Source organism: Camellia sinensis, chromosome 13, assembly GCF_055761805.1.
Source record: "Camellia sinensis isolate YWXY chromosome 13, ASM5576180v1, whole genome shotgun sequence".
NCBI lineage: Eukaryota > Viridiplantae > Streptophyta > Magnoliopsida > Ericales > Theaceae > Camellia > Camellia sinensis.
The window spans coordinates 75,307,517-75,328,474 of record NC_138973.1 but is presented as its reverse complement, the minus strand read 5'-3'; the positions used below and the strand labels follow the sequence as shown (position 1 = coordinate 75,328,474).

Here is a 20,958-nt window from a genome sequence, read left to right as displayed (position 1 = left end):
CCTGCCCAATCTCTTAGACCTATGCTTGTGGCTAATATGGTCGGCACTGTGTATGAGAGGGCCTAACCCTCTTTTTGCTTTCTGTTTGTTTTTGAACTCTTTCTGTTTGCATTTCCGAAATATCTAAAAAAAAAAAAGGAGAATTGTAATACTACATTTGTCGCATTGTATGTAACTAAATAATTTTAAAAAGAACCATATTGATCTTGGTATAGAAACTTATACAATAGCTGTATGTATTGGAAATTCTCTCCATACATAGTAGCAATAGAGAATTTTCATCACGTTAATCATAAAATAATTATGTGAAATATTTCAAATTTTTTTTTTTTAAAAAAAAAATATTACAACCACTGACGTGGATTTTTCACGACCATGATATAATGGAGATATTCTATTGTAACCAAAATAGTGAAGATGATTTCAATTCCAAATATTGGTATTATCTTATATATGTTACCAACACTAGAATGTGCGTCAGTTGGTGGTATATTATCCATTGACGATATAAATTTCAACATTAATATAATGATGATCATATTTGTGTATCAAAAAATATGTATCATCTCATCTATTACTATTATATTAGTTTAATTAATACAAATTGTCATATTACTCATAAACAAGGTTCTAAATCGCGGTATCGGGTAACGTAACGGTATCGATCGCGGAGTATCGGTATCGGTAGTATCGATCGGTACGTATCGGGAATCGGGTGTCGCGGTGGTGAAATTTTAAAAATCATTTCAAAGGTTTTTCAACTTTTTCTTTCCCGTATCGGTTCGAACCGGTGAGTATCGGCCCGTCGCGGCTTGTGTAACGGCTTGTGTAATGCTTACAGGCCGATACGTACCGGAACTCGGCCGATACTCCTGCGATTTTTAATCTCAGTGGTATATCGGCCTGTATCCGTCGCGGCACCCCATTTTTCCGATACGTATCGGCCGATACGTAGCGTATCGGCCGATATTTAGAACTATGCTCATAAACGTTAGTAATGCAATAACAAAATAAAAAATAATAAATAATTTTTAATAGGTGTTCATCATCATAATAATAATATTTCAATGATATAAAAAGTTTATTAATATAAAATAATTTTTTGGGCCACTCCTTTGATGGGCAATGAGAGAATTATTTCAATTGGCCTTTTGGGGGGCCAATCCCTTCCTAATACACCAACCAAGATGAAAACACACTACAAACAATATGTATGAAACTCAAGAGTGCTCGCAGGGGCCACCTTCCGTCCGCCATTTGTGGTAGCAGAGACGATGGTGACAATAGTAGTATGATAGCATTTGCAAAATTTTAATTAAAAATTATTTTTTATTTTTTAAAAATGAAAAATATTTCCAATCAAATATACTTATTTTATTTATTTATTTTTGAAGCAGCCAAAAGAAACCTTTATTGATGATCAAACCATACAAGATGAGATTACATCAAAAAAGGAGTGGAATGGGGTTTGGAGAGGAACCAAATCGAAACAGGAAAAGAAGAGAGACAAAGAAAAGAACAAACAGAACAAAGAGCAAATCACACCGGAACCAACCCCCTTCTGACACAGAATTGAGAAGAACCTGAAGCTCAAAACAGCAGCCCACATACAAGCAACAGCAGAACAACAACCAACCCCATCCTGACATAGAATTGAGAAGAACATAAAGCTCAAAACAGCCCACATACAAGCAACAGCAGAGCAGCAGCCCATAACACCCTTTGCACCATGCGAGCAGCCCCGAACAGAACTTAACCCAGAACAGCAGAAGCCATAGAACTGAACCAGAAGATGAACTCCACCAGGACAAAGACACCAACAGAAGTACTCCAAGAAAAACCAGAACACTGAGATCCAAATTAGCCACACCGGACAAACTTACTCCCCAAACAGTACCTGATTTGTCTTAAATTGGTCAAGAAGTCTTGGACAGTGAAGTTAAAGCCCTTGAATCTCTGGTTCAACCACAATGCCACTCTGATTTTAATTAACTCACACAGGTCCTTCAAGTGAGGTTTAGCAGCCTGAAAAATACACTCATTTCGCAGCTTCCACAGAGACCAAAAGACCGCTGAGGGAATGACTTTCCAAAGCAATTTTTCTTTCTTGCTCAGCTTCACACCTTCCCACCAGTGAAGAACAACTTCCACAGATCCGGGTAGGGCTCCTAGCACGTCCCATCAATTCAACATTGCAGACCAAACCCTCCAGGAAAATTGGCAGTGCAACAGCACATGGCAGTTAGACTCAGCCACAGTTTTGCAGAAAGCACAAAGAACTGGTGAAGAAGTTTGAAGGACTCCAATTTTCTGAAGAAAGTCTGCTGACTTTACTATGTTTTTCCATGCTAACCAGCAAAAAAAATGGACCTTTGGGGGTGTGAGATTGTTCCAAACTAACTTGCTAGTAATAAGAGAGGGGCCAAGGGAGACAACTTCACTCCTAAAGGCAGATGAGACGGAAAACATACCAGAGCCTTCAGCCAACCAGACTGGTTTGTCCTCCAGATTATCACAACAATTTGAGCCAGACATCAAAAGCACCTTGAGACTACTGACTTCCGTCTCTTCCCAGTCATACTGCCTTCTTCTAAAAAGAAGGCTCCAATCCCCTGTTGCAACCCTCCTATCATGCATTACACGCAAAGTTACCTCATTCTCCATCACTAATCTGTAGAGAGTAGGGAATTCATCTTTCAAGCAACTATTGGAGCACCATCTATCCTTCCAGAAGATAATTCTTTTCCCATCTCCTACCTGAACAAGAAAATTGTTGTGATAGAGCAACATCAGATTACCACTCCTCTCCGCTATGGAGATGATACCTTTCCACACACTAGAATAACTGTTGTTAGAAATAGAAGAGGGACACCAGCTTTTAACATCCAGTTTAATTAGAGTGAGCCTACCTGAAAATGATAGCAGTTTTCTTTTCCAACATGCTTGTCGAATTTTGATTTTATCAAGAACTGGTTTCCAAGTTGCCATCTTATTTGAATTGGCCCCCAAAGGCAAACCCAAATACTTAAGAGGAAGTGCCTTAGATTTACAATGCAGCTTTGAGGCAAAACTAGATAAGGATTCTTCAGGAACATTAATACCGCACACCTGACTTTTATGATAATTTATTTTCAGCCTTGAAATCAGTTCAAAGCACCTTAAGACTCTCTTAATATTACTCACCTCCATCTCCTTAGCTTCACAGAATAATATGGAATCATCTGCAAATTGTAAATGTGATAACAGCACCCCATTCGAACCAATCGTCATTCCTTTAATCAAGTCCAACTGTTGTGCTCTTGACAAAAGAATATTAAGACCCTCAGCTGCTACATTAAACAGAAAAGGAGACAGGGGTCACCTTGCCTTAGGCCCTTCTGAGGGAAAAATTCCTCAGTTGGAGAACCATTTACCAACACAGAGAGTTTTGCTGTACTGACAGATTCTTTTAACCATCTAATCCATTTTGCACCAAACCTAAAATTGAAGAGCATGGATGATAAGAAACACCAATTAACAGAATCAAACGCCTTTTCAAAATCAAGCTTGATAATCAGACCTCTCTTTTTGGTTTTGCTCCAGCCATCAACCACCTCATTTGCAATTAGCACACCATTCAGAATGTTTCTTCCACCCATGAAGGCTGATTAAGAATCGCTGATGATATGAGGAAGCACTCTTTTTAGCCTACTAGAAAAAACTTTTGCAAGGACTTTGTATATTGAACCCACTAGGCTGATAGGTCTATAGTCTCCAAGCCCCACTGGATTTTCAACCTTAGGGATTAGTGAAATAAATGAGCTATTAAGACCCAACACTAACCTTTCATGCCTATGAAATTCCTTAAAAAACTTCAGTAAATCAGCTTTCATCAACAGCCAAATTTTTTGAAAATAAGCCAAGTTAAAGCCATCTGGTCCAGGGGCCTTGTTACCATCACAATCCTTCACAGCAGCCCTAATTTCTTCCTCTGAAAAATCTGCTTCCAACCTATCAAAACCAGGACAATCTTGGACTGATTTAAATTGGCCACCTAGCTTAGGTCTAACTCTCCAATCCTCTGTGTACTGCTTGCTAAAGTGGTCAAAGACTTCTTTCCTAATATGAGTAAGATCTTCCAACACAGAAGCCTCGACAGAAATGGAAGAGATCGCATTTCTACTTTGCCTACCCTTGGCAATTACATGAAAAATCTAGTATTTCTATCTCTTTTCAAGTTCCAATTGAGTCTCGATTTTTGCAACCACAACCATTCAACCATTTTGCTAAGCCTCCACACCTGATCTCTGACTATTCTACTTCTTGCTCTTTCTGCCTCATCCAAATCTCTGGATTCAGCAGCTAAGTCCAGAAAGTGCAGTTCCTCTTCAGTTTCCTTCAACTTCACAACCACACTACCAAAAACCTCTTTATGCCATGCCTTTAACTCTAACTTCAGAATTTTAAGTTTTTTCAGGAGGACAAAACTAGCCCAACCTTCGACTTCTGCCTCTTTTCAGGTCTTTTTCACAAAGGCTGGAAAGCATGGGTGTAAACTCCAAGCATTAATGATTCTGAAAGGCTTAGGACCCCAGTCTCTTTCATTCTTCATCAGCAACAGAGGACAATGATCAGATATGAGCCTAGGAAGACCCCAAAGCTTTAAATTAAACACCTCCAACCATTTGGGATCCACTAACACCCTATCAATTCTACTCCATTTATCCCCCACTATTGAGTTATACCAGGTATATTTTCTGCCAAGTAATGGTATATCATTAACTTCACATTGTTCAATAAATTCATTGAACTCTCTCATGCCTTTATCTTTTCTAAAGAAACCCTTCCTTTCACCTACACTTTTTATCTCATTGAAATCTTCACATAAACACCATGGATTAGGAAACTCCCTTTTTAGCTTTAATAAGCAATCCCACAGTTTGGCCCTATTTCCCACCTCATTAGGAGCATAAATATTAAGTAGTACACAGTCAAAAGAATTAAAGAGAGTACCAGAGAGGATGATGAATCTTCTAGTGCAACAGCAGTCCTTAAGTTGAAAAACCTCCGGATCCCATATACAAAGAAGTCCCCCAGCTAAGCCTTCAGAGTCCACAGTAGTGTACTCCATTTTGTTTCTAGCCCACAATGCTCTCACATCCTTATCAGCTACTACAGATTTTTTAGTTCTCTTGAAAAAAAGGTACATCCACATTTCTTTCCTTCAGAATAATCCTTATTTTCCCCCTCTTTTCCTGCCTACCAGTTCCTCTGATATTCCAAGAAAGCATCTTCATAAGAACATAACAAACTCCGTATAAACTCCTTCAATGGATACATGTTAGTCTACTGCACCATTATCTCTATCCATCATGCATATATCTTTAATTTCAAGCTCCACAATTTTATTGAGAACGTCCTTTTCCTTTCCCAACATATCCACACCTAGCAACTTTCCCATCTGCAAACATGCTTGTGCCTTATCCAATAGATGCTGACTCCCTTCTCCTCATTTCTCAGTTAAAGACAATAGCGAAGCTTCAGCAATAGATGCTCTAAACAGAGATCTTTTAGGGGTTGATTTGCTTGTTGAGGCACCCTTCAAAGCGGCTTTCTTTCATAGACCTAAGAGTCCTTTTTGTGGCCGAATGTTGCTGGTCCTCCTTTTACCTTTTGCTTGCTCCTTACCTTTACTTTTCAAGGCTGCAGACTTGGAAATTTGATTAGCATCCTGAGTCTGAGTCTGAGAAACATTGGACACTCTGATAACAGGCCCAACATCCATGGCCATGTCATTTATATGGGCATCATATAATACTGGCCCATTGGGCCCTTTATACGGTTCAACAAATTCATAATTCAACTTATGATGGCCCAGAACCACTTCCAAACTTAGGCCCGACTTCTTTAGACTTGAACCACTCAAACTTCTCATAAAACCAGGCGTGTAAACTTGCCCATCATGACCCTGAGCAGCAGCCCTTGTGCCATTAAATGCTGAGCTAACAGCTACTAGTGCTTTGCAGGCTTTTGCCTCGAGCTCCTTACCCATCATGCTGCAGGTCTCTGCCACCGCCGTATCACTATTCCAAAGTTTCCCTTTGTCCGCCTCTGCTACACTTACATCCCCATGTGGCTTCTTTCCTCTGGCCTCCATCTTGGTTTGAGCAGTCCCCAGAGCTGACTCTCCTCCTAAGTGCCGAGTTAACTCATCAACATGGTTCTGAGATAGCTCAGCATCTCTGTTGAAGTCGAACTTCTCTTTAGAACCTCTAACCTCATTAGAGCTGTGATGTTCCTCCACATCTTGAGGTGGCGAACATCTGCAGCACTGCTTGAAATTTTTTGCCACAACTATCTGATCTTTCAAGACTCGCACTGGGTAAGAAAACTGATTAGTCTCCAAATGGATGACCTTATTAATAGGCTCCATGCATTTGGTTAAGATCCTGAGTTTACCACAGTCGAAAGACCGAGGAATACCTTCTTTTCTTTCCAAAACCTCTCCCCATAATCTTCCAATCTTAATAAAATTGGACCTGTTCCATAATTGTAATGGAACGCCAAAGCAGGTAATCCATACTAGCTTTTCCGGTTCGAGAACAAGGTCTGGATGTCATTGGATGATGAGTTCACACCAATCTTGAATAATATTTTTTATGGCTTTCATTTTTATCTCCCTTTCCTCCTTGGTCTGAAATGATAACAACACATCTCTTTCTCTACATTTCCTGTCTGAAAACCCTTCTATTCCTCTTTCTTCAAGCTCAATCTTCAGACTGATGTTAACATAACTGGCTTTCAAGCGAACTACCACGCTGTCATAGAGCCACCCATTACCAAACACCTCTGCCTTGATTGAAATAGAGCCACTGCTCAGTTCCTTAGTGCATTTTACTGCTTCCGCAAATGACTTCTTATTTGTAAAAGGATTTGGGCCTCTCCTAACCTCTACTCTGTATTTTGATTGCTTTGGTGGTTGAATATGAGTCTGCCCGTGCTCTCTGTTTCTTTCAAACTCAGCAAATTTCACTCCCAACTTTTTATCATTCACCCAAAGACCATGAGCTTTTTGCACTGCCACAAGTGCTGCTACTTCACAACTCAATCTTACAAAGCCAAATCTTGTGTTGGTGATTCTTCTTCTCTTTTGCGGTATGAATACATCTTTTACAACTCCAAACTTTAAGAAAAGATTAAACAGACCTTTGGGATCCAATGAGTAAGGTAGATTATCCACAAAAAATGTAAAGATTTCCGAGCTAACCATGTTCCTCCCTGCTACTGGTTTTCCTCTATGCTTCAACACCGAGATCCAGTCTCCTTCTTCTCTCATTGCATGCTCAGAAGTAAGGGAGGAGACTTGAACTGCTAACTTCAACAAATATACTTATTTTATGTTGAGTAGGAAAAATATTTTTGGTTAACTCTTATTTTCAGTTATACCAAATAATACAAAAAATATTTTCTACAAGTTAAATAAAGTGTAAAATAAAAATTTATGTATTGTTCACATATTTCAGTTTAAAAACATTAGTGCGTCAATTGGAAAGGGCAAACACAATCTTCCACATCAAGAATCAAGAACCACGCAATTGTATATATGCAATGTGTGTATGTGTGTGTTTGAGTAAGATATAGAGAAAGAGAAGAAGGGTCTGGGAAACAACCGGCAAGGTTGAGAGACTAGTACGTTAACGTGGTTACATAATACAATAAGTCTACGTAGCCAAATATTAGGGACCTGAATGTAAAAAAGTCAGATGCGATGTCATTTTAGGGTTAGATGAAAAAAAACAAAAATAAATAAATAAATAAATAAAAAGGTCCCACATAGGGATGGCCCATTCGGTGTGTAAATGTCGGCTCTCCCTCTCTCCATGTACTTTCTAGGCATTTATAGGGTCAGGTAGAGAGAGACTAGTCCTTCAACAGGCTCACAAACAATTCCATTCAACCACACAAACTAGTTCTACAACAGAATCAAAAGAGATCAAAACAGAAGAATAATGGGTCATCACTCTTGCTGCAATCAACAGAAGGTTAAGAGAGGCCTTTGGTCACCTGAAGAAGATGAAAAGCTCATCAGATACATCACTACTCATGGCTATGGCTGTTGGAGTGAAGTCCCTGAGAAAGCTGGTCTCTCTCTCCTCTCTTTCTTACTTCTTTATGTCTCCAAAAATCCATTTCCCTAATCCTAAGTATGTTTATATCTATGTATGAAAGTTTAAAAAGCGTTTTTTTTTTTATATATTTTTTTATTATTTTGGATGTGTTAATTAGGGTTACAAAGATGCGGTAAGAGTTGTCGGTTGAGATGGATCAACTACTTGAGACCTGATATAAGAAGAGGGAGGTTTACTCCAGAGGAAGAGAAGTTGATTATCAGTCTTCATGGTGCTGTTGGCAACAGGTTTTAAATTAAACTCTATTTTCCCTCTTTCATTTTTCCCTTTTTTTAGACCCAGCCCAAATAATAAAAAACTCTTAAATAAAATGGGATGGACACATTTTGTGTACCACTAATAATTTAATTATAAAATCTCCACTATCATAATCTGAATTTTCTCATTGATTCGTGATACTGCACAATATGGCGCTTAGAACCTCACGAGGAACTTGCATAGCTCAAAGTCGCTTGCAATAATGAGAATCTTTTTCTATTGAGCTTGTTGCTGAAATTCTTAGATAGTATTCTAAAACCAAGGATCAAGTTTGAATTGGTATGTGTTTGATCCTCATGGCTGAGGGTGCTTTTGCAAGCAACTTGAAGTACCATTGACTTCTACTATTAAAATGTTCCCCCCAAAAAAATTACTTCTGAATGAAGTTATAATACATGCTTCTAGATGATACATTGGTTTATTTTTAGGTGTAGTACGATTTTACCTATGAAAATTCTGTTTCTGAATTATTTTTTTTATGTTTTTGTTAGTAGAGGGAAACAATTTCACTATCAAAGTAGTTTGTAAATCATATGTCAAAGGACATTTTAGCAGATGAAAGAAGTTGATATAGAAGTTTTCAGTTGACAGGTCTATGCAGAATTAATGTCACACCTTGACATTTCCATTTTTTTATACCTTAGGCCATTGAAGACAGTTCAATTTAACTTACTCGACTAGATAGATTTATATATAGCTAGCTCAATTGTCTTATATATTCTTTCAATCTTCTAACTCTTAACATGCATGAGGGACTTGTAGATGGGCTCACATAGCGAGTCATTTGCCTGGAAGAACCGACAATGAAATCAAGAATTACTGGAATTCATGGATCAAAAAGAAGATTCGAAAACCTGCGACATCACATCCACCGGCAACTAACAAACCTAGCGCTGATCAACATTCCCAATTTAATTATGCCACCACCAACCACGTAGATTTCTTGAACCAAGATTTGGTAACAAAGCCACCTATTCAAGATACCCTATTCTCTTCTCCAAGCCCTTTGTTCATGTTCGACACGTCTGGTTCATCGCTCGAGGGGATTAGCGCGGATGGTAATGAAAGATCAGAGTTTTTCCACGAACAATTGGGGTTGAATTCTGAAATTAGTACTTGGCATATGAACCAACAAGAAGTTCCATCTCTCCCTCCTCCGGTATTGTCTTTTACGACTAGCATGGACTTGAATAATTACTTGCCGCCATTAATAGAGAACATTGAGAACATGGTGTCCATGGAAGTTCAGCAGCCTAACAGTATCAATGAAGAAAGAGACATGGCACTGGATTGCTTACAGAGACAAGAATTGAATGAATGGGTTGATTCCCAACACTGCCCAAGTTTTCTATTTTGGGACCATCCTGATCAAGGACCACTTCGTGGGGAAGAGGAAATTGCACCAAGTTCATCAAACATGGGAACTATGCTATCTTCTTATCCTTCATCTTTATGATATGGTAATGATCAACCCGGCACGGACAAATTTGTTTTATTCGTTTTCTTTTTTTGGTGATTTACTTGTTCTTATCCTTATACTTTGATTGGCGAGTTAAAGAAACAAGAGAAAATGCAATGTGAACAAAGCATGCAATGTTTCTTTGTCTAAGAGAAAGAAGAAAAGAGAAAGACAGAAGGAATAACGCAAGGCAACAACCAGCAAAGGATGGTGAAGATGAGACCATTCCTTGCTCCTTCACTGTGTTTGCATGTCATGGTGTTGAATACTAATAGAAATGGTTTTGCTTTTCCACTTTTTTGGGCCTTTATCAAATGACAAATCCTCTTGAGATTCTCAATTTAAGTTCATCTTTGTGATATGCTTAGACAATAAAAATGGAAAATTGAGGACTAAAGAGGGTTAAGCAAGCAATAAGTTGTATATATATATATATATATATATAAGTAATTTATACTTCATCAAATTTTGTTATCACTAGACATAAAGTTATGGAATTCAGATTAATAAAATATATGTTAGATTTATGCTTCTGTATCTAGAAATAAAAAATTTAGATAAGAAATTCATTTATTTATAATATTTTATTGTCTAACCAAATATAATGCTTCTTTTCCCTTAAGTAAAGATTATCTAACCAAATAAGAAGGATAATACCTCCTATCCCTTTCCTTCTCCATCTTTCCTTTCTTTTCCCTTTTTTTTTCCCCTCACAACTAACTCTTCTCTTCCGTCTTCCTCTCCTCAATTCAAAGGGAGTGAAATAGAATGGAGTATTTAAATTGAATTGAGAGATTTGAGGGAAATGATAAAGTAAGGCAGCACTAGAACAAGAATTAGTTTTAATAGTATTTTTTTCAATATTTTATAAATAAGATACATTGATAACTTTTCAATGACTGATTAAGTTGAATATGTAATGTTTAGGCTTGCTGCTCAAAAAAGAAAATGTAATGTTTAGATTATCTTCCTATCCATTTCCTCTCAATTTTGAAAGGAAGAAAAGTATCCAAAATGTTTGTGCTCCACCCCTTATAATCCCTCCATGCATTATTTTCTCCTTTTTAAAAGCAATCCAAACATTAACTAAAAGCCTCCCTTGAAATCCTTCATAAATGCAAGCAGAAACTAAATTTGATCCTATATCTCTTCTCCTCTTTTGTTTTTTTTAATTTTTTATGATCGGGTGTTTAGACCAGCTTACCTACACCTCGACTAATCTTAAGAACCACGCAAAGTGCCCTTCTCACGTGAATTGCACAAATCTCAAGTAAAATCCGTGGACGTGACCCTAACAAATTAATAGCATCTAGTAAAAGTTAAATTTGAGACCTGAAGAGAGCACATCCTCAGGCACCAAGCTGTGCCCACTAGGCCAATCCCCTTAGGGTTTACTATATCTCTTCATTTAAAATCCGTTAATCCGAATGCAGCCTTAGTATTTATAAAATTTCCTAAAGAAAAGGACAATAATGGATGTTTCTAGGAAAATTTGGCTAAAACTCCCCCATTGGGTCGATTTTTGGTGAAAATGATGCTCTTAATTTATTTAATTGCTAAACCTTCTAAAGCACACACTCATATGTGAGGAAGGACAAAAAGATTTGTTTCTATGCACTGGTTTGGCATATTGGGTTGGGATGGATTGGGACTAAAATAGCCACAAGAAAATAAAATAGATTTTTTAATTTTAAATTAAAAAATGTTACTTTCAAATTATAATCATTTTTTTTTCCAAAAATAAAAAAAAAATCCAAAAAAAATTCTCTAAAATGAGATTTTTTAATCCCAGACAAAAATAACCATAAAGTTAAATAGACAAAAATCCAACTAAGAGGAAGCCTATTTTTTCATAGACCATTTTTGCCCTTGAATACAACGCTCGCTTGCTCGCTCGCTCTCTCCAATGACTTCTGTGTTCAAGGACCTATCTAAACATGGTCACTACATTTGATTTTTTCGTAATTCATTAATCAAAATTGACGAATTTGTAGTGTAGAGAACGATTTGCGGTTTTCAGCGTAATATATTCTGATTTTCGTTAATCATCTCTCTGACGAAGAAAAAGCCATCTTCTTCTTATTTGTCAGCGTGCCGTCTCTTATCCAATGGGTCATCCTTTGTTTTTGGTTCTTCTCAGACTCCACTCCCAATCCACCATCATCACTATGCTTTTCTTTGTCCTGGGTATAATGTGTGTAGCATTTGTAGTGTACATGTTAGTTCAATGGTGTATTTAGCATTAGACAAGCAAGATTTGTTTGTGGCTTTATTCTTCTTACAATACTGAACCCTGACTGCAACTTATGGGTTGAAAACTTATGTTTGGCTTGGCATTATATTTGATATCCTTGGTATCACTTTTTTGAACCACTAAAGGCAAAGGCTTGCGACGATTTGGCTCCACTGTATGATTAGCACTAAAAGCTTTCAGTTGCAATTCAGGAGAAGGTTTTCGATCGAGTAGTTTTTGAGGCCATCATCAAGAACAAAAACACTTATATTGATGAGATAGAACAGTCCATTGTTCTTGATGGCTGGTGGAGAGAGAAAGAGGGGATTGACATGATAATCTATACTATTATAAAGTGAACACCTCTTATGGTGTCTTGAAACTTCACTCTCTGAAACTTCACTCTTCTCAAGTCATGTGGTAGTATTTTTTATTTTTTAAAAAAAAGTTAAACAAAGAGATGGGCAAGGTTTAAACCCATGACCATGGGTTTAAGTACGAGGAGTCATACCACTTAAGTTAAGTACACATTATAATATTAATTTCATTATTATTTTTTTTATTCCTACTTATTTAAATTGCACACATATCGTGTGTGCCACCCACTAGTGTCTATACACTACAAAAAAATTGACTTTTTGCGACGGTAAAATACCGTCGCTAATACTCCTAATGCCGTCGCTAATACTTTTTGCGACGGCAAAATGACTTTTTGCGACGGCAAGAGAGGGGTCGCAACTGCAGGGGTTGCAAAAGAGTTTTTGCGACGGTAAGTGCCGTCGCTAATGTTTTGCGACGGCATTTTTTACCTTTTGCGACGGCACCGTGCAGTCGCTAATAACGTTTGAAATTTCTTGACTTTTTTGCGACGGCCTTATTTTACCGTCGCTAAAAATGTTATTTGAGACGGCAAAAAATACCGTCGCTAATAGTCTTTTTCTTAAAAAAAAACACTGTTTTTGCGACGGTGTGGTGCCGTCGCAAAAAGTATAAAAAATATAAAATTTTCTATTTTTTGCGACAGTGTAATGCCGTCGCAAAAAATATTAAAAAATAATAAAATTTTTATTTTAAATAATAAAATTTCTATTTTTTGCGACAGTATAATGTCGTCGCAAAAAGTAAAACCTATAACAAAATTAATAAAAATATTAAAAATTTCTATTTTTTCCGACGGTGGTGCCGTCTCTCACTCTCTAAGCTGATTATTTACATTCCATTCACAAAAACATCATAACAGAAAATAAAAATAAAAATTGATCAAACCATCAAATTCAATATTTTACAAAGAATAATTAAACTGTACACGTTCATAAAAGCATATTTAAATTATAAAATTCACCCAAATCCTAAAAAAAATAAAATAATAAAATAAAATCTAAAATTCACCAATCAACACATTGGATATTTAAATGCTCTTACAAAAAATAAAAAAATAAAAAATTTCCAACAAGATCTCAATTTTGAGCCTATTTCAAAAATCAAGCTGCAAATTCCTACTTCTAGAATCAGATCTTCCCCTCGGCAAAATTTATCCTTTTGACCTACAAATAAATAGATAACAGTTGCAAATTATAATCTTTTGGAGAAACCAACTATTTAAACACCAGTAATGAAGACAATGAAAACTGTGAAAAGAACACTTACGTTGTCATCAGGAACAACTGCATATCTCTCAGAGTAAACTTTAATCAGGTCTACTGGTTTTTCTGTGACATCACTATCTCCTGAACATCACAAAGAACAAACCAAAGTTAACACCAATATTTCACTATCACATCATCATCAATTATTATCATTCAATTATAGATTAAGGTATACTTAGTTTCATGTATCATTCAGCTCCAAGGCACTAAACTAACAATGTGATCTCATCAAATATATGCTATATGTTGTAAATTCATGCATGAGCAACGATTATATAAAACCTGCTAAGGAGTGTGTGTTTTGGTATTGGTAATATATAGGTACTGTATATTTCTGCTGAGGGTGGTTAAAATCTTTCATCTCTTCTGACAGGTATAATAGGATTTGAGATATGGAGAGGACATAAATAATAAGAGAAATGGATGAGGAAATAACAACACATACTTGTAGATTTAGTGACCCGTTCCGAGAATCAAGTTCCTCTGGGGTGAATTCAACCTGATTAAAGCAGTGATAGAAGCAATATAAATGTTTTTGATTGGCAACCATTATGAATGTTACAGAAAATAAACATAATCATAAATTTCAAGTGCTCATCAGATGTTGGATTTCAAAGGAGCTCAAAGAGACAAATAAAGTACCTTCTGAAATGGTTTAGTTTTCAACAATTTGAAAAGAGTAAAAAGAGGATAAACAGTGGAATCAATGTTTGAGGAAGAATCTAGCTTCCACGAAGACTTGTCACCATCCGTGAAAATTGAATGATGAATAAGCTATCTCTTTACGTCGATAGCTTATTGACTTTCTTGGTCTGCTGGAATTACATCGCCAAGACTAAAGAGAATTTTTTATATAATTGAGGTGCAAACTAACATTCATGTCATCCTTGTGGAACATAGAGCATTCGGAATTAGTCACTAAGTCATAACCAATACATCCAACATAAGTACCAATTGAATTAGCAAGGTGAAGCCTAAAAAAATAATGATAAAAACTAGTTAAAGCTATAGAATTGCAAAATTAAGGGAGTAAATATATTAAGGAACAAGTAAACATAATAACCTTCAGAATCAGACATAATAGGAACAGCAGATGCTCTCATTCTTCTGCACATTTCCTCAATCTGCAGAAATAAGAAAAAGATGACATAAAGCAAATCTAATTTCAAAAAAGGACATAAGAAATTTATGGTTCATCTAGAACAGGTCTCTGATAAGCAGCTTTGAGATTGAAATTCTACCCAGCTCTCACTTTGGGGTCAAATACCTACACTGCAATACTTTGGAATTTCAGTTTGCCTAAGCACTCTTGCTTTATGTCTTTATCTACAAAAATATGTGGATGTGTGCAAATATGTGAATATAAACAGACTTATTAAGTCAATTCACATTCAGTTAGATCAATTGCACGGCTATCCATGGCAAGATAGTCTAAAATTGCATTAAAAACAAGTTGGTCAGTGAGTTATTTTGGTCAAATTTAGTATTATATTGACTGTAAATAAGATTAATTGAAACATGAAATTTAAAAATTATGGGCCTGCTGTTTATCACTCGATTAAAATAGAAATAATTCCACATACACTGGCATAATCTTCCACATCCAAGCAAGAAAAAGTTGACACATAATCTACATCGATGCACAAGGATTAATAATGTGGTGAGCAGGGCATTATCACCAGTCTTGAACTGATGTTTCCCAACACCAATCCCCCACAGTAAGGATTTCCAACATCCATCCACCCACCAAAAAAATTGAGAATTCCCAGTGCCAAACTAGCGGGAAATATTTGTTTCCTTGACAATAAAGTTTTCGGTTGCTAATGTTCTATTTAAGAATAACAATAAAGTTTTACTCTGGTAGTATATTCTAAAGTTATTCTGGTAATGATAGTAAAATTTTGTTATAAATCAAAGTAAAATTTTACTATAAAACAGAGTAATATTTTAATAGAGTAAAAATTTACTATTTACGTCAATTTTAACGATATTTTTATTTTTTAAATAATTTCATTGTAAACCTACATCTTGTTTGATAGATCTTAATGAGAAGATTCTAAAAACATTAATTTTATTAAAAATTGACATTTAAATCAAAAGTTATATCATTTTAAAGTTTAAAATATTAAATTATTCACTAAGAATATTTTAATAATAATAGTATATGCTGCATTTTTCAAGAAAAAAAAAATTATACTTATTTTTAATGCATTAAAATTTTGTTATGAGAGAGTTTTCATCAAATATAAATAAATAAATAAAGTCTTATTTTCCAATACCAGCTTTGTTATGGTACTAAAATTTTGCACAAATCTAATCCAAAATCATTTAACAATAACAGCCGGTTTGGGTGAGTGATTTATAAATAAAAGAAAAAAAAAAATTCTTGGCTCCATCCGCCTATTTGGATTACTAAAGAAAAGGAAATGGAAACCTCATTGGGCTGGTTTTGAAGGTCCCAACCTTGTTGGGATGTTCTTTTCCAGCTATGGTGCATTTTCGCCTCATAATTTTTATTGATGTAGCTCAGTCTTGTTCTTCATCAATAAAATTATTTTCGTTTTTGCCAATCAAAAAAACTAATACGACAAAAAATAAAAAATAAAAATCTGAAAATTTTATTCCTCTTACAACCCACTTTTTGGATCTCTCCAAAATGAATAACCGGTTATCTGTCCATAATTTTGTTCTCATTTTTTTTTTATTTTTCTCTTAACTTACCAAATTATTTCTTTTATTTTCTCTTCTGAATTCTCAAATACCCTATTTTGGAAAGTGGGTTATAATCCGTTTCCCAGATTTTAACCCACTTCCTCTCTCACAAAAAAGCTGCTTATAAGTAGTTTTTCACCAAAAAACTGATTATAACTATCTTCTCAAAATAGAAAAAGCTTGTAAACTATGTATTACATTTGGGAACGTTACCTTAGCTTTAATTGAGTCCCTGTTACTGAAATGTGAAATTGGCCCTTTAAATTAATTGGTCTGGATACCAAATTATCAAAAAATGTGTGCAAATTTCAACCTCATGTCAGAAACCCTGGCATCCAAAAAACAGACCCGGTACCAATATAATCTAAGAGCTAAAAAGGTTGATGTCGACCATGAAAAAAGTTAGGTGCAGGTTCTTCCTAATCTGAGATGGATTAATTCAAAGCTTCAAGCAATGTTTTTGTGTACTCCATTAACTATTTCCACTACATAATAATCTTTGCTAGAGTATCAGGCACAAACCTGCCTTTCAAAATCGATCCATTACCCAAAAATACGGTGTTGTTTGGTAACAATTTTAATTTATTTATTTTTGTTTACAAATAAGATTAAATACATTTGTGTTTATCATTAGTAAATCAAAACAAAAAAATATAATTGTTATGTATCTGTGTTTTAAAGATTTGTTTTGAAAAAAAAAAAGTGGTGATTGACAATGGTTCTTGGCAAGAGGTAGTGGCTGATGGCTGGAGATGGTAGTTGGAGGTGGTTGTTGTGGCCAGATTTAATTTCCAACATGAGGCAGTGACTGGAAGTGATTATCAATGGTTGGAGGTGATTGTAGGGGGTCAAAGGTGGTTTTTAACAGGGGAAGGTGGTGACTGGAGTTGTTGGTGCTCGAATGTGGTGGCTAGTGGTGATAATGAGTGATAGGTGATGACTAGAGGGGGGTGAGAGAGGGTATGAAAATTTATTAAATCAACTTCATTTCTATTATTATAACAATTTACTAAATTTTGTAAACTGTTTATAATTTTTTTTTAAAAAATAAAAACATATGCATCAAATGAGTTTTTATTTATAATTTATAAAAAAAAAAATTTATAAATATTAAAAAACATGTTATCAAACCAACCATAATATTGAGTTGAAAAGGTGGATTCCATGAGAAAAGGTTTACTCGTTTCTTGTGTAAAGTTGGCTGTTATTTACTCTCAATGTTTATTATGAGGGATCAATTGAAAGAGAGGAAATTTTCATGTCAATGATTTGTCCCCTTTTTGAAGCAATTGGATACATCAGTGTGTGCAAGTTGGGAAGAGACAACATGCATGTATGAATGACTTCATCATGAAATAGTCACTTTAAAAAACAACTTATTACTACAAGAGATTTTCCAATACCATGCAATTTTGTGATCTTAAAAACTAGCAATACAGGTTGTTGAATTTCGTGTAGAGTACTAAAGAGGCCAAGTATGGTAGACAGATAGTGATAAATTGATGCACATGAATTCTTGTGAAAAAATGGATCATATTGGCTATGGGGCACTAGTTTTGGAAATTTCTCATTTTCATGGATTGGACCGTAATTTCACAACAATTAGACATGGAATGAGATTCAAAAAATATAGGGATAAACAAGATATTATAAAAAAGTTTTAGTGAGGCCCATTTCTCAACTATTCATCCATTTATTTTTTGTGTTTTGTTCTGTATTTAGTTTTTGTGTGCCTACACTTATTACTCAGCTTCTCTCATTTTTAGTATACTTTACAAGTAGAGAGGAAAATTCACTATCTTTTTCTCAATTTGCCTTTGTTGATTTACCGAAACAGTTGTTGACATATGAATAATTTTATTATTTATATTGTCTTATCTTAATTTTTTTTTTCTTCTAAAAGTGGTTGAATATGTATAATAAATATTATAATTATTGGATATGCAATAAAGTTTAAATACAAGATGTATTATTTTGTCAGTTATAATGCATGTAAGTTTTATAACTAACATGTAGCCATTAAGTTTCCATCAATAGCACGTTCTAATAATATCATGTTGAATAGTTGACCACAATGGACTGTTTCGTATAATTTATATGATGTACTTATAACTTTTTATTTATTTTTGGGAGTATGTGTACTCTTTGGTGCAATTTCTCTTTACCATTTATTGGACAAAAATAAATTAAACAAACTTACAGCAGCAACAGCAGCAACAACAACAACAAAATTAAATAAAAGTTATGAGTAGGGGTGGGCGCGGGTTGGTTGCGGCCACGAAACCTCTAATCCGCTATCCGTTCGTCAGATTGGCGGATTGGAGAAAATCAATCCACATCCGTCCGCCAATCCAGCGGATGTGGATTGAGCGGATTGGCTGTTTGGCGGATGGATACGAATCGGTTTGGCGGTTTAAAATTTTATAAATTTTCAACATAGTTTAACTTGCTCACTTCCTCAAAAAAAAAAAAAAAGTATTACAGTCAATGACTTAAAAAAGTATTACAATTACTGCATGCATCATCCAAAGAAAGAAAGTTTGAAACTTTAGAATATCGCAATCACTGCATGTCTCATCCACATAAAATATTGCAATCTGTGGTTCTTAAAATATAAAAACAATTCAAACCATCAAAACCATGAGCAGAACAATAGTAGAGATTGTATATCTCTGTATTGTTATATTTATATATGTTTTTGAAAACAAAAACCAACCAGCATATGTTATATTTTCTATTTATTACTTTTAGAATTAGATTTAAAAACCAAAAAATATAGATAAATAATATGTTTATTTTTTTCAATTCAAAAAATATATCCAAGTTGAAAACTTTTTTTCAACAGAATATTTGAACTCTTTTTCAATTGAAAACACAAACAAAATATTTAAACAAATTGAAAACACAAAGTCTTATAAATTACTAAGGATGCTCGCGGTTTGGCAGTTCGGTTGCGGCCAAAGGAAGCTCAAATCCGTCATCCGTCCACTAAATTGGCGGATTGGAGAAAATTAATCCGCAACCATCCGCTCGTCATCACGCATCCGTCGAAAATGCGGCGGATCAATTCTTTTCGGTCGGTTTTGACGGATCGGTATATCCGCTGCTCACCCCTAGTTATGAGAGGGGTACTTTTAGTGTTTATTTTCTTATTATTAACTTTTAGCTACTAAAAACTACACCAAAAAAAAAAAATAATAATAATAAAAAATACTACACCAAATAGGCCCAACTTTATCTTAAAACATGAATTATAAGAGAGAAAAATAACTTTATTAGATATATTCTCAACATCTCCTTCAAAAGTTTCATATTTTCTCATCTTGATTTCCATCATTGAATAAAAGCGAACTTACTTTTTCTTAGCAAGCAGAATCGCAACAAAACAGCAGGCCTTTCCATAATTCATTACTGCAAAGGGATAAGATTATGGTGACTGCCAAACAGATTATAAGGTATAAAGATGCATAATATCTAGACTCTAGAATTGTCATTTCTCTCAATTTTATTATTTCTTAGTGCATATTTGATGGCAACCATTGAATGAAGTCTTGTTGGTTACAATACAACATTGTAAGGTAGATGTGGGGACATATTTTCTGAATACCAACACGTGGCATGGTGACGCCGACGTGTCAGCCGAGGTGCCACGTACCCTGGTAGTTAAGCCGAGGTAATCTCGGATAAGCCGAGGTCATCTCCGAAGATGTCGGAATCCGAAGATAAGGGACAAGAGTCCTGAAGCAAAGAGGGGACTTAATTAAGATAAGGATAAACCTCTTAGGAAGTTTATCTCTATCTCCCAAAGAGTCCAGAGTAAGTACTAAGATTGGGGTACACAGAAGTCATATTTCTAATTGGACTTGGATTAAGTATATTATAAAAGAGAGGCACCCCCGTGGGTCTAAGGTATGTAATTCATACTTTGAGTATTCAGTTTAATACTTGATTATCCTTGAGAAACATACTGACTTGATCGTCGGAGTACCCCCGGGTGGAAGAACCACCGCCGGAGCTTTTCCTTTCTGTTACAGGTTGTTGGAGCCATCTATTCTGCCGGTTCTTTGCTGCTGATCACTAAACGGGCAGTGTGGTCAGATTTTTACCCACACAATTTGGCGCCGTCTGTGGGAACGAAGGAAGAATAGATGGCCACTAACGGACAACAGGAAAATATTGGGGATGACGCTCCCACTGGGAGTGGCAGACCAATTGGCCTCGACATTGAAGGAGACAACCACAATTCAGAAGCCCGTGGCCAGGGCCACAGGGAAAACGACGTAAACCTGGAAGGCGACACGTCAAAAAGAACAAACCAAGGAACGTACTACAATGAAGATAACCTCCAGATATGGAGGGACAGGTGCCTACGGAGGGATGAGGAAGTAAAAGAGCTGGCGGACAAGTTGGCAGACCTTCAGTCAGTCGTCAACTTCATGATGCAAAACAATGTAATGCAGCCACCATACCCGCTGCAAGATA

At 35.7% G+C, this 20,958-nt stretch overlaps 1 protein-coding gene and 1 long non-coding RNA gene across 2 annotated transcripts; one reads left to right on the top strand and one right to left on the bottom strand.

Moving 5' to 3' along the window:
- The first annotated feature begins 7,825 nt into the window (after positions 1-7,825).
- Positions 7,826-10,179, top strand: ATMYB103 (myb domain protein 103). The gene is made up of 3 exons (XM_028223807.2): positions 7,826-8,121; positions 8,266-8,395; positions 9,189-10,179. The coding sequence occupies exons 1-3, from the start codon at positions 7,989-7,991 to the stop codon at positions 9,880-9,882; spliced, it is 957 nt and encodes a 318-aa protein (XP_028079608.2). The 5' UTR covers positions 7,826-7,988; the 3' UTR covers positions 9,883-10,179.
- Positions 10,180-13,358: 3,179 nt separating this feature from the next.
- On the bottom strand, positions 13,359-15,561 carry LOC145806221 (uncharacterized). Its single transcript, XR_014349060.1, has 4 exons — positions 14,407-15,561; positions 14,210-14,263; positions 13,766-13,845; positions 13,359-13,662 (listed from the first exon to the last, which is right to left on the bottom strand). It is a non-coding gene; the product is annotated as an uncharacterized LOC145806221 (long non-coding RNA).
- Positions 15,562-20,958: the final 5,397 nt, after the last annotated feature.

Excerpts from the sequence above, each read along its gene's own strand:
- ATMYB103 (XM_028223807.2), top strand. The coding sequence starts at position 7,989 with ATGGGTCATCACTCTTGCTGCAATCAACAGAAGGTTAAGAGAGGCCTT. Across the intron at positions 8,122-8,265 it reads TGAAGTCCCTGAGAAAGCTG|GGTTACAAAGATGCGGTAAG; the intron begins GTCTCTCTCTCC and ends TGTGTTAATTAG. Across the intron at positions 8,396-9,188 it reads CATGGTGCTGTTGGCAACAG|ATGGGCTCACATAGCGAGTC; the intron begins GTTTTAAATTAA and ends AGGGACTTGTAG.